The following is a 13,428-nucleotide window of genomic DNA, read 5'->3' as shown; positions in this document are numbered from 1 at the left end:
GGTAGAATTCACGTTGCCATCGATGAGGCCCGTGTTCGATTCACGATGATGCACTCATTTTTTGTTCTTTTTGTTTCCCTCCCAACCAAGTACATGCTCTTTTATCTATATATACCCAGTATCACCTATACCTATACATACTCCATGTCTACAAATAGTACGGTGTGTCTAACTAACTCTTAGACTTAACACAAATAGCAATCCCACCCAACACAAGCACCATCCCCAACCAAGTTTCCTTCTCAATCACCTTCCGCTCCACATACCACTCGCCCAGAACGGTGAAGAGAAACGCACTCGAATTAGCCAGCGGAACCGTCAGGGAGAGTTCTATGCTCATCAGCAAACGGCCATATTCAGACACCGATCTCCATTGTGAAAGAGAGAGAGAGGGAAAACCACAGGTACGTACCATGTTTCCCAACAAGGAGGAAGAACCAAATACTGCCCGTCAAGTTGATAATCAAGGGTACCGAGTACGCGGGCGTGCGGAGGAGATTGACGACCGTCCAGAACAGGGATGTGATTTTCGTCTTCAGCCAGCCTGAGGTTGAAGGCGATGGGCGCATCCAGGAGGGCTGTTGTTGTTGTGTTGTGCCTGTGGCAGAAGAAGCTGCTGCTGCTGCTGGTAAGGGGTGGTCTTCATCGTCGTCTGAGGTTTCGGGTTTCGGGTCCGTGGGGTCTTCGGTTGTTTGCTGCAGTTCTTGTGCGTCGGGTTCGGGGTGGGGTGCTTGGGGCTGCGAGTGTTGCTCCTGGCGCGCGTTGAAGTCGGCGGCGGCGCGGCGGATGAAGGGGGTTGTGAAGCCCCATGCTACGCCGACTAGGAGGAAGGAGAGGATGTAGTTGAATACCGGGGGTTGGTCCGGGGTGATGCTGGCGTCGGGGTCCATCCTTGTATAATTCGGGGTATGTGTTGGTGTTTGATTGCCAGGTTGGCTCGTTGGAATTGAGTTGTGGAGTGCGGAAAGGGGAGATTAATTAAATTGGGTCCTGATAAGATAGACTTTGTGGATACGTTTTAGCTGCATATGTTAAGGCGCTAGTATATGTACTGTATTGCGGGTCTGGTGTTTGTGGTGAAACACCTAGTCTGTATTTTACTCTGTCGTATATTTTATTTTGCTAAGTATTTGGTGTGTACTCTGCTCAATTATTCTGGATATGTATATCATGTGTATGAATGATCTAGCTAACCGATTTATCAAACTGACGCTTCCTTGTATATACTAGGATATATAATTTGACTTATTCGGCTATGAAAATACACTCGATGCCGTCATATGAATATTACATTCATACAACAACGGAGGCTGCTTACTTGGAGGGACGGATGAGGATAATTATGATAACAATCCCACACTATCCACGGCTGGAGCATACTCAGAACTATCCTATAGTTAAAGCACCTAAATTAAAAAGACATGAGAATGCGCAGCAAAAAGTTTGAGCCAACTCTGAAGTGCAACCTCTAATGTAAAGTCCATCGTCATGTGCACCTATCCGGGGACCCATTCCGAGATATTTCAACGGAGAGACACCCCACCAGTTAGGAAAAAAGGACTCCATAGGTGCCGTTGGTGTACATGCTGAAAAATTATGAGGACAGAGCTTAGGGAGGCAGACCCATCATTGTCCGATATCACCACTGAAGCTATCGTCGACTCGGTGTGCATCGTTTGGTCATTTTTTGGTTTTAACGGATTCTCAACAGGTTGCATGCTTATTTTGCACACGAGGCTTGGTATGTCAAGTCAGACGTGTTTAGCAGATTCTTGTTCGTTGCAGCAGCAACCCACCGAAGGAGGTATAGCCAAATTCATAGAAACAAACGATAGATATCATCACATCCGTAGGGATCTTTCGCACCCTGCCACATTAGGTAGTAATCTTATTGGCGCAGGCGACGTAGTGCTACTCAGTTCCCCCTACGGAGTACTAGTGATGCGGACCGTCGCCCATTATGATCCCAGGCAGTCTGTCATGCTTACATGATATAAGTGGCCAGTTCTGAATTGCATAAGTAAATAAGCTCAATTCTATAAAAACGAACCGTGCTGGGGTAATCATGAATGATCTTTTTCTCCATTCTCCATGAGCCAACGCACACTCCGCTCAAGGCCTTCCTGCATTCCCACTTTAGGTCGATACCCAAGCACTCGTTTGGCTTTGTTTCCATTCAGCGTGCGGATAAGGGTACTAAAGCGTATACCCTCACGGGTCATATTGGCAGGTTTAGTGCCGCCGGAAACTATCCACGCAACCCACTCATTGATGAATCCGAGCGTCAATCCAACCCATTTCGGCATAACCACAATATCCTCCGGCCGGATTTGGTTGCCCGTGAGGGCGGAAACTGCTCGCTGGAAGTCCCAAAAGAGCCAGGGGTCTTCATTTGTGAGATGGAAGCACTCGCCATCGACACGGGTAGATGCGTCTGCCGGGGGAGGCTTGCCCCAGGCACTGAGAAGGGCACGAGCGGCTAGGAGGTGTGCATCTGCCAGGTTTCCCACGTAGATGCAGTCGTAAGGGTTCTGACCATTGCCCATCTGGAACCGGGACTTGCCTTGGCGTGCGACGGCAAACATTTTGCCCAAGGTGCCGACGTCGCGTTCGCCGAATACCAGACAGGGTCGGATGGCGCAGGTCAGGATGCCCCGATCATCCCGGCCGCCATTGCGATTGGCAGCTTTGATGGCGTCTTCTGCATCTGCTTTCGCGATGCAGTAGAGTCGCTTCTGGCGCGGGGGGCGCAATATTGGCATTTCCTCTGTGGCATCAATGAGATCAGTGTGGTTATCGTTGATAACGCCCGGGGTTGAAGTGTTGATTAGGGCTCGCACGGTGTTCACCTCCACAGCCGCATCTAGGAGGTGGTGTGCGCCCTCGACGATGATGCGGTGGTAGGCTGACTCCGGGGCATCGGAAAACTCGGGAGATGCAGTGTGGAAGATGGTCACAGGGCGCGCGATCTGCATGATGCGCTGCACATCCTCGACACAGGCCAAATCGCCATGGTGGTAGTGCACATTCGGATTGGGATGGCGGTTGCGGTCGATGTTCACGTCGATTGAGTGGATATTGCAGTCAGGCTCCTCCTCGAGGATTTTGGCGATGATATGGTAGGCTATGAAGCCATTGCCGCCGGTAACAAGAACAGGTCCGATGCTAGACATGCTTAGGATTAGCAAATTGATGGGGGAAATTGGAGGAGAGGAGAAGGAAGGGAAGTTGAGGGCAGAGAAAGTCAGGGGGGCGGAATTGTTGGTGCTTACGGGCTACAGGGACTTAAATTCCTACCAGTTGCTTGAGCTTCCCGTTTAGATGGAACAAAGTCCGCATATTTGTCTGAATCTCTTGAAATGCTTGAAATGCTTGAATTGATCTAGAATTATATTTTGGGTCGCAATCGTGTGGTACGCGAAAAAGAAAAAATATACAAATGCGCTTTTCCACTCCCAACTCAGTCTTAACGCTGTTTCTTCTACTAAAAATATCCAGTCTAACACGAGCACAGGGTATATCCACTGGACAAAAACCAGATGGAATTCCGGATTCTACCACTTATATAGAACGGGGCTAAAGCCGACTGGTGTGAGGTTTACTTCTCTAACCTTGATAGTTTTGACTGACTAGCCACTCCGAATCTGTCCCCAGCATTCAAACATCTGAAGTTGTGTATATCGGAGTTAGATAGACAGTTAAGGCTTCAATTAAGACTGACCGTGAAGTTTTCGGCCAATCTAGGGACCGCTTCGTCGTTGTCGTCCAAAATGACAGCCTGTTGCTTTGGCTTCCCTGGACAGTCATGGGCTCCGCCGGTGGTCTTGATCCATCCTCCACAAGCAGAGCAACGAACAGCCATGGTTACTCAGTTATGGCCAAAAGAGCTAAATCAGGGGCTTTGAAAGAAGAGGAGAAGTACTCAACCTAGTGGGAAATATTAGGTCTTCGATTCGAAAATAAGAGTCTGAGAGAGTCAGTGGAGAGCACGACGTATCTGTATCAAAATGCTGGATCACACGGTGATATTGGCAGCGGAGGTGATTGCTTTGAGCAACTGCAACAAGGTATGAGCCTTGCTTGACTTTCATTGGCTTTACTCCCATCTCCGAGATGCTCACTTTAGGGCCGTGCGTCCACGCCATTGTCTACCCTTGGTTGTCTGGAACCACCTTTCTTCCCAAAGCTCTTGCAGCCCGTCTCGGTCACCAACAATGGATCCATATACCACTGAGCCAGAACACATCCCGGCCACTGACTTGTACGCGGACATTCCCCTCTACGGATGGTATCGCTCTAAACCCGGCGATTTTTCTGCCAGGCTTGAGTATGTCTCCTGCCAATCCCCCCGAGGCAATGCAGTACTGGGAGTCAGTCCTGAGCCTCTGTGAGGGGTCTACTCAAATATACCCTGCCGATGAAGGTGGTCGGGATGTGTTCGCGCTGGGGAACGTCATTGTTAAATCAAGTCATCTCCATGGCACGCAAGAGATCGATTATTCCTTCGCCGACGCCAATGAGGTCAAGGCCATCCCGGTTGCCAGGAAGGTACTAAGAGATATCAGGGTACCGGAGATATACTTCGCAGGCAAGGTATGTACTCCCTAGGCGCTTTGTTCCCTGAATACTTACACGACATTAGATACGGGGCCGCCAAGTGCTGATCCAAGAAAGACTCCCCGGTGTCGCTCTGAATGTTGCATGGCCTTATCTTTCACAACTCCAGAAAAAGTCCTTCAAAGAGCAGGCGCGGGCGATACTTCAACAGCTTCATACCATCATGCCTCATGATGGACGGCAGGCTCGGTTCCATGTTGTATCAGACCCTAACATCCTCTGTAACGGCCGAATCAACCCCCTGGAAGGAGAGATTCTTTTTGCCGACGCTAATCATGACGCGGATTTGAGTTTTATGCATAATGACTTCACCCAATCCAACTGTATTGTGGATAGAGACAGAATCGTGGGACTTGTCGATTGGGAAATGGCCGGGTTCTTCTGTTGGAAGACGGCTGGCGAAGTTCATAGAAGAATCCGAACTCCTCAAAGGGAACATTTCGTGAATGCATCTCTGAGTGAGGATAGACTGCAAGATATCATGTTTTGGAATGATCTCTATGATTGAGTTTTGTTTTTTTGGATTTCCAGGGTAGTAGATGTCGTTTCACGAGCAACCACAGGACTGCCGCAATGTTCTTAGGGCTTCAAATTCCGTGCTAGAGGACGGTGATATACATTTCTTTTCGATTTTCAGCCAAGGTTTAATATATGAACTAGAGCATTTGGATTCTAATAGCAAGAGCTAGCGCTAGCTTTGCTCTTTAGGAATACCTTTAGGCAATCCATCAACTCCCGCTTGCCTCGACCAAATGGCGACAACGGAGAGAGGATAATTCATTTACTCCAAAACCTGTGCCTATGGAGATCATGGCCTCAGTGCGCATGACGTAGCAGATATCGTCTACAACCATAGATTAGAACATGGAAGAGGTTTCATAGAGCGTTTAGTGTATAATATAAACTTGTCAAATACTGTCTTCATTGATAATACGTGTACATGCTTTGTAGTACTCAGCTTGTGTAATTGCCACGATACGACCACGCCAATTGCCTCAATGTCTGACCATATATGTATGCTTCCTCGGCTGTATTGACCAAATCTTGCCGCCAGTATTCTAATAGCTGCGAGTAATAAAACTGTGTGAACTTGATTTAGGCTCAGTCAGAAACTCTATGTCCCCCCAGATATCAGATTCAGTAGTGATCATGGTCTCTAAAGAGGTGGTTTTTAAGACGGTAAAAACGGCCGAATTAACATCCAAAGACGGTAAAATCTCGGAATCGGACTAGTCGATAATCCGGAACTTTTCAGCATAAGTCAGAGAATATAATTGGTCGATGTAATAGTGTGTGTTCGCCTAAACAACTACACCATGAACGGCCTTGGAATGAGTGCAAACGACACTATCCATCTGTCAGCCCTAATACAGCCCCTGACCGACTGCACAGCCAGAGCACTCATCGAGGAGATAACAGATAGCAAGCACCTTTCCAGGGAATGGGAACGCATACAGCCAATATCCCCTATTCAACCCGCACCGATGGGTCATGGACAAAGACCGGGATGATGCTAAACCCAGAGCCTTGGACTTCACAGACGCTGATGTCACCTTTGTGATTTGGGGGCTGGGAAAACGGACATGTCCCAGTTGACATTATGCCTCGCTTCTCTTAATCTCTTTCTGGCACATGCTCTGCTATGATCTGAACATGTTGGACCACAGACTATAGACCATAGTACACAGGAAACAAGGTACTATCTATCTCTATTGGTATTCTGCAATTGCTCCAAAGGCCAGGGCGATGTTACATTTTCGAAAACGAACTGAATACTGGCAATCGAGTATTTGATAAGGTCTATACCCTGTACACCTAGAAACATGAACATAAGGAAGCCAACTATCTCACTCTATCAATCTACCAGAAGAATCCTACCTACTCCGTAGTACTAGTAGAAAAGATACTCCACAAAAACACCATACCCAATCAAGCCCCCGACCAGAAACCAACCAAGGCTAAACCCGAACCAGCGCCGCTTCAAAAGAAAAAAAAAAGGCATGACGTAATCAAACCCAACCACCTCCGACTCATTAAACAAACCTAAGTAACTACAACAACTCACATCACACGCCCTAACTAAACCTAACCAAAAACCCTCCAAAAGAAAAAAACGAAATAAAGAGCAGCCAAAATGGTCTTCCGATTCGTATGTCCCAACTCTACCTAAACCCCAATTCCTATCCGATTGAATCCTGCCCAATTCAAATTCAACCAATCCAAATACCTCTTTCTTCTACCCCCCCAAAAGAATAAATAATCACCAACCGATTGATTGATTGATTGATTGAACTAATTAATATAAAATAAACAGCCCAAAACCCTCGACCCCATAACCCTCTTCCACAGTCCCAGCGCGCCGGCGTCGCAAAACGCCCTCAAAACGTTGCAACGGGCGCTCGCGGCCGCCGAAGCGGGCGAGCCGCAGACGACCAAACGGGGCGAGTTCCAGCTGGAGGTGACGACCGAGGCGCCGACGACGGACCAGCTGCGTAATATCCTGGACTATGTGACGGCGGATCCGGCGGGGGCGGGGAGTAATCGGATTGTGTATGGGGTTGAGCAGGTTGTGAAGGGGGCGAGGAATGCGGAGGATGCGGTCAAGAGGTTCAAGGAGGATGGGGGACAGGGGTTTGTTAGGCCTATTGTGAGTCTTTTTTTTCTTTCTTTCTTTCTGCTTTGCTTTGCTTTGGGATTGGGGTTTGATTGAGGGTTTGCTAATGGGTCTTCTTAGACGGTGGATTGGACGAATGGTCGGGCTGTGCTTGGGGATAATGAATCGGAGATTCTGAAGATGGTGCATCAGTTGGATGTCGACTAAATTGTTTCCTTCCATGTGGAGAATTTGGCTACAATTTCCTGGTATGACTTGGTTTGAATATTTGGATTTCGTTTTATCAGTCTACGATACCTCTATGTATCATACAAGCAATTACACTCAACTCCAGACCATGACCCTTGACCCGGTAATGCATACAGTCAGACATGAACATTAAACATATACTCGCTCATCAAATCCAGTCATGGCCAATTCGAGATCCAGCTCGTACCGTGCTAGTAAGGAGGGAAGAAAAAGATGAAGAAGGGAAAAAGATACGCGTTAAAACATCGTCCCGAACGACCCATCCGTCGCAATAGGTTTGCGCGGTGAGCTGCGTCCTCCGTCCATGGCCGGTTTTCGATGCCTACATCCGTTCATTAGAAACCATGTGGTGTGGCCCATTTCGGGGCGAACGTACCTGAATGTGAACCCGACGAAGAGACCCTTGCTCATCTTCTCGTCTCGCTCTGCCATTTCCTCCAATGCGCGTTGCTTGTCATGGACCTCCTTGTACTTGGCCATGTCCGCTTCGCTGGTAAAGTCGTCGAAGTAGCCTGCGTCCGTCTCCGAATCCAGTTCGGGTACAAACGGCGCACGCTGCTCGCGCAGCCGGTTGAAGTCAACCTCTGCAAAATAGTCATGGGCGTGAATCTCCTGGATGTTCTTGAACCGTCTCTCCTTCGAAGCGACCAACTTCGTGATCAGATCCCATGTCCGTCGCGACAGGAAGTAGTTCGGGTCTCATATACTGGTTTGCGCAGCACCTTTTGCCAGTTCTTCAGGTTCTGCCATGTCTCATCGACCGTGGCACCGGCAAAAGGTGGGTATCCCGCCAGGGCCTCAAACAGCATGCACCCCAAGCTCCAGTAGTCGACTGTGAAATCATACTGCTCGCCCTTCAATACCTCCGGCGCCATGTAATCTGGCGATCCAACGATAGACTTGGCGTAGTTGACTTGACGCTCCCGGAGCGTGCGATATCCCTGGCGTCGCTCGGCCATCGTACGCTGCTCCATCGGACGACCGAACGGCACTGGCGTGTTGCCCACCTCCTCCAGCTTCACGCGCATGGATTCGATCTTGCCGGGGTTCAGCATGCCTGCCGCCAGGCCAAAGTCGGTCAGTTTCACGTGGCCCGTGGAGTCGATCAGGAAATTCTCTGGCTTCAAATCGCGATGGATATACCCCAGCGCATGCAGGGCGTCGATGCAGCTGAACATCTCACTAATATAGAATCGCGCGTGGCGGTTGTGCAGGACTCCCGTATTGTTGAGCAGTGTGCGGAAATCTCCACCGGGCACATACTCCATCGCAAGGTAGATTTGGTCCTCGTCCTGGAAAGCGTAGAGGAGCTTGACTAGCCAGTCACTCTTGGCGGCTGTCAGGATGTCGCGCTCGGTCAGAATATGCCGAATCTCGTCCAGTTTAAACAGTAGCTTCTTGCTCATAACCTTCAATGCGCACACTTCCCGGGTATCCTTCTTCTGCGCCAAATACACCTGTCCATAGCCACCCTGGCCGACCTGCGTCAGGATCTGGAAATCGTGTTGGCGGAGACGGGTGCGGCGCTTGCGGAGGTGGGCCCGTTCCCGACCCAAATATTTGAGGAGGGCCGGCTCGTAGTCATCCATGGGAGTTGCGGGCGGCTCCGGGTAGGCCGTTCGGAACTGAGAGTAGCGAGTTTGGCGATTGTGCACATAACTGAGTAGGTCAAAATAGTGGTCGAGGAAATCTAGAAACGGTTAGCAGGCCCGATCCCATCAGTTCACAATGCGCGCGGGACACCTACAGAGCTGTGTCACGTTTACCAATCGTTTTACCCGAGGGTTCTGCAGTTTCTCCATCTCCTCCGGCGTCAACCCCCGCATCTGCACCTGACGTCTCTGGATGCTCTCGACATCGCGTGGCTGATACGGCTGGTGACGAGAGATGGCGGCCGCAGCGGGATTTGGGCCCAAGTCTTTGCCCACCCGCGTCGGACTCGGTGGTGTATTCTCCTTATTTGCTTTGCGCGTCGGACTCCCTGGGGGCTGTCGAATGACGCTCTCACTGAAGTCTTCCACCGATTTTTTCGGAGAAAACATGGGGTGGCTGTAATGGTCGTAGGTGCCCTTGTTGGGCGAGGTGGGGTTGAGCTTCATCGCTTTATCGAAGACATTTGGTAGATCTAGGGCGCCCGGGGGAAATCTGTTTTTGCTGGGACTGCCCTGCGGCGTCTGAACCGGACTGGTAAATCCATCTGCGAAGGTGTGGAGGGGCGATCCAAGGACTCGTTGCCCGAACGGGTATGTAGTAGGGGAGGGGGGTTGGGCAGCCGGAGCGCTGGTCGATCGCTCGACTCGCGGGCGAAGTTGAGTGTCATGACCACGAGAGGATAATTATTCGAACACGTTGGATCTGATCAAACAAGTAAATCTGGCCGACGACCCCTTTGATAAGGGCGAGCCGAGGGGTTGCTGCTGTGTTTTTCCGCTGGTCGCGAGAGGGGGACCCAAAAATGGCAGAAAAAAAAGAAAAGAAAAGCAATAAATAAGAAAAAGCAAACAAGTTGCACGAGCCGTGGAAATATCGGTGAGAAGAGGTTCACAAAAAAATAAAGTGAAACCCACTCAGAACCAGGAAAAAGCAACGAGCGGTACAAAGAACGCGGGAGCCGTCCAGAGCCACTGCCGTTGAAAGTCGGGTACCGATGTGAAGAATGGCTTTGTTTGACAGGGGGGTTTTGAGAGAGAGGAAAAGACGAGGGACAAAGACCAGAAAGGAGTCACACTCGCTAATGGATCTCTCGTCCTGGGATGAATAGAATAGTTTTGAGATTGTGGAGGAGATCAAAAAAGAGACAGGGAGGGGAAGGGAAGAGAGAGAGACAGGGATATGGAGATTGAAGCTGAGAGCTGAACAACTAGTACTAGACCCCAGTGGAATACCTGAGGGCCTGAGGCCGGAAGCGCCTGCAGCCAGCCACCCAATGGCTTCAACTTCTCCCCACAGTCTCTGGACCAACCGGAATGGCTGGTGGATGCTTTAATTTCTCCTGCGCTTGCCCTACTCGCCCGTTGCTCCGGTAACTCCCTTCCTTCGATCCCTCTAGACACGGTCGATCCAGATGCACCTGCCGGATTTCCCAGGGGACAATTCGAGTTTATCGGCTCGGCCGTCAAGGCACAGCCTGCCGATTGGACTATCCCGTCTCTTGGGAGTGATCGATGGATCAGCTTAGGAGATTTTGTGAAGGTGTGGGTTTCTCATCCTGCAAGTCATCGACCTAGGATCCGCCTGAGAAATCCTTCCACTCTTCCCTGGCCAAAGAAAGAAAAGAAAGGAAAGTAAAAAAAAAGAAAAATATAAAACAAAATAAAATAAAATAAAATAAAAAAAACCAGATCGTGAGTGGATGCTGACGATCGATGCGGCTGAAGTCTCCGTGGCAAGTCTAGCCCGAGTCCTCCCTCTTAGCGAGGGGTTTGGATGAATTACCGATGGTCATTCAATCACAACACGACCGCATCCAGAACCGAACCCTTACCTACCTATACACAGATACAATTTCCACCGTGTTTAATGACGGTGTGGGAGAAACGGCTATGTAGCTTGTACCCTTAGCCTCGGCCGTTTACGGAGGTCTATGCATCGAGCCGTTGTAAACAAACGGACGTCATTTCACAAGGAGAAAAGTGGGGACACCAGACTAGTTAAAAGTGATTCCATGGAATTGAAATTAAAAAAGGAAAAGAAAAATGCAACCCTCGTTCTCGATCTAAAAAAACCCAAGCGGTCGTCATCGACCCAGTAGATCCATGAAACCCATCCCTCGTGAATATGCATGTCAGCTTCAACAGTTACATCTTGGCCCGTTGTCCAGTCTACCAAGCACCGATTAGCCATATTCACCACTCATACAGTCGCACACTCAACACGCTAGCTTCCAACCAACTTTAAAAGAAAAAGGGAGAGTTGAACTCACGAAAAACGCCAAGCCGTACGACGGCGTCGTGAAGGTGATCTTCGATCCCTTCGGAAAATAAAAGACATCCCCCGGACCCGCCGTAACCTTCTGTCCGGTCTCGTCCGAGATCTCAAATTCACCCTCGAGGATGATCTTTGTCTCATCGAAATGGTACTCGTAGACTAGCGGCGTGCCTTTCTCCAGGCGGTAAAAACCGCCCGAGATGGGCTTTTCGGGATCATTGTGTTCACTAAACGTGGTACAGATTCCGGGTTAGTCTCCAATGGTTGGGTTGGAATGGCGGGAATGGAGGCTTACCTCGAGACTATGTCCCCCAGGTAGGCATTTTCGTTTGCGATGAGGGGTGGCTTGAAGGTGGACTGGGCGTTGGCGAAGTAGGTGAAAGCGCCAGGCATTTTGCTTGAATTTGCGGTTATCCAAGATAACAGTTGTTATTGTTATTGTTGTCGTTCGTAGAGATCGAGAATTGATCAGTGGACAGTGTGGTTCACATTTCGATCAGATCTGAAGCACCGGATCTATGGCTTTATAACGTCAAACATAATACTCCTCAATTCGGAGCTTTCATCGCACGCCATCACACAGGCAGTATACCATCGGATCCAGCTGCTGGAGTCGGATACAGGAAGCGCCCCGGAAAGATATAGTCAAACACATAGGAAGCTGTTTACTCGAGACTGAGGGGTCGTGAGGGGAACCCGTCGGATCAATATACTACGATCGACCTGGGACTCTCCGTGATCGTACCTTGATAGCGAGTGATATATTGCTTACTGGAAGCCACTGAGGGATTGATAGCAATTGGTTGGTGAGTATGAATGAAGATTAGTCAGGTTAGGGAAGTTCGCCAGTGCTGGATTGTTTTGCCCAGATGGGTTAGTGTTTCCCTGTCTTTCATTTCTTACCGTATCCTATCGCATAAAGCCAATTAGATTGGTTGAAATAAATAACTAGTCGGTATTGCCAATGAGACCAGTCCATAGCACTATAAAAGGGCAGTTTACCACGCGGACCCATTGAAGCACGAACAAGACTCAAGCAATATAAGGTTAAATAACCATCATTATCTACCGCGTCGATCATCATAATGTCATAATCCATGCACAATACAATGCAACACCATTGACCCCAGATATCAGAAAACCCCCGAAATACAAAAGAAATCAGATCGCCCGAAAAGACTGCAATTTGTGCTCATTGGCTCCGCAAATCCGAAACTCCTTCCTGGGACCGCAAATCAGAGACTCCTTCCTGAGGCCGCAAATCAGAGACCCCTTCCTCAGGCCGCAAATCAGAGGCTGCTTCCTGAGACGGAGCCGACTTCTTCCTGCAATCCCAGCGAAAAAGAAAGTAAATCGTTAGTTCATCTCACCCAGACAAAGAGCGAAAAAAAAAGGACCAATAAGAATCGGAAACAAGCCTCTCACTTACTTGCTGCGTCTCCATTCATCTATATCCTTTGCCATGTTCCCCGCACCACTCGATCTCCTATCCGGATGATCATTGTGAGAGCGACCGAAGTTCCCCAACAGGAAGTTAAACGCTACACGAAGAGCACATTAGTAAAGTCCCCCCCTTTTACAACCAATCCCATGGCATTCTAGGAGAGGAAGAGACGTCACTTACCCCGTTGTGGTGTATGGTCCTCGTCATCCTTAGATTCTTCGTTGGAGGACGTGGATTTTCTCCGCTTCTGTTCCTTACTAAGGTGGCCGAATTTCGAGAGAAGATCCATGATGTATTATACAGTACGGAAGAGAGAAGAGGAGAACAAACGGTTATACTTTGAGGTCTGATGTATCACGACGAAAATCACGCTCTGGATAGTAATAATATGCAGAAGCAAAGGTTTCCCAAGCACAGTGGCGGTCGAGGATTCGCATATAAATACGGCGCTCCGTCACAGCGGCCTGCATGACATCATAAAGTCATGCGCCGAGCTAGCCCTCACCCAATAAGACTCCCAACAGGACCCCCCAATTCCCATCTGCACAAAGGATTAAAAATCATCCTCGTTCCCGAC

At 49.2% G+C, this 13,428-nt stretch overlaps 7 protein-coding genes across 7 annotated transcripts; 2 read left to right on the top strand and 5 right to left on the bottom strand.

Annotated features, from left to right (window-relative positions):
- Positions 1-172: 172 nt before the first annotated feature.
- ANOM_003851 (uncharacterized protein) lies at positions 173-890 on the bottom strand (the record flags this gene model as incomplete). The annotated part of the gene is made up of 2 exons (XM_015549108.1): positions 173-330; positions 413-890. The coding sequence occupies 2 exons, from the start codon at positions 888-890 to the stop codon at positions 173-175; spliced, it is 636 nt and encodes a 211-aa protein (XP_015407516.1).
- A 1,173-nt stretch (positions 891-2,063) lies between these two features.
- ANOM_003850 (C-3 sterol dehydrogenase/C-4 decarboxylase family protein) lies at positions 2,064-3,173 on the bottom strand (the record flags this gene model as incomplete). Its single annotated transcript, XM_015549107.1, has 1 exon — positions 2,064-3,173. One exon carries the CDS (start codon positions 3,171-3,173, stop codon positions 2,064-2,066), a length of 1,110 nt encoding a protein of 369 aa, XP_015407517.1.
- A 940-nt stretch (positions 3,174-4,113) lies between these two features.
- On the top strand, positions 4,114-5,125 carry ANOM_003849 (uncharacterized protein; the record flags this gene model as incomplete). Its single annotated transcript, XM_015549106.1, has 2 exons — positions 4,114-4,593; positions 4,643-5,125. The coding sequence occupies 2 exons, from the start codon at positions 4,114-4,116 to the stop codon at positions 5,123-5,125; spliced, it is 963 nt and encodes a 320-aa protein (XP_015407497.1).
- A 1,626-nt stretch (positions 5,126-6,751) lies between these two features.
- Positions 6,752-7,572, top strand: ANOM_003848 (uncharacterized protein; the record flags this gene model as incomplete). Its single annotated transcript, XM_015549105.1, has 3 exons — positions 6,752-6,766; positions 6,932-7,264; positions 7,352-7,572. The coding sequence occupies 3 exons, from the start codon at positions 6,752-6,754 to the stop codon at positions 7,436-7,438; spliced, it is 435 nt and encodes a 144-aa protein (XP_015407496.1). The 3' UTR covers positions 7,439-7,572.
- On the bottom strand, positions 7,478-9,759 carry ANOM_003847 (serine/threonine-protein kinase; the record flags this gene model as incomplete). The annotated part of the gene is made up of 4 exons (XM_015549104.1): positions 7,478-7,802; positions 7,857-8,131; positions 8,188-9,170; positions 9,228-9,759. Coding segments are annotated over 4 exons (1,875 nt in total), but the record flags the coding sequence as incomplete, so codon positions are not given.
- Positions 9,760-11,277: 1,518 nt separating this feature from the next.
- Positions 11,278-11,800, bottom strand: ANOM_003846 (cupin domain-containing protein; the record flags this gene model as incomplete). Its single annotated transcript, XM_015549103.1, has 3 exons — positions 11,278-11,301; positions 11,403-11,634; positions 11,703-11,800. The coding sequence occupies 3 exons, from the start codon at positions 11,798-11,800 to the stop codon at positions 11,278-11,280; spliced, it is 354 nt and encodes a 117-aa protein (XP_015407498.1).
- A 799-nt stretch (positions 11,801-12,599) lies between these two features.
- On the bottom strand, positions 12,600-13,140 carry ANOM_003845 (uncharacterized protein; the record flags this gene model as incomplete). Its single annotated transcript, XM_015549102.1, has 3 exons — positions 12,600-12,732; positions 12,837-12,948; positions 13,032-13,140. The coding sequence occupies 3 exons, from the start codon at positions 13,138-13,140 to the stop codon at positions 12,600-12,602; spliced, it is 354 nt and encodes a 117-aa protein (XP_015407501.1).
- Between the last annotated feature and the right edge of the window lie 288 nt (positions 13,141-13,428).

Source organism: Aspergillus nomiae, assembly GCF_001204775.2.
Source record: "Aspergillus nomiae NRRL 13137 chromosome Unknown contig00110, whole genome shotgun sequence".
Taxonomy (NCBI): domain Eukaryota; kingdom Fungi; phylum Ascomycota; class Eurotiomycetes; order Eurotiales; family Aspergillaceae; genus Aspergillus; species Aspergillus nomiae.
This window is presented reverse-complemented; position numbering and strand designations above follow the sequence as displayed.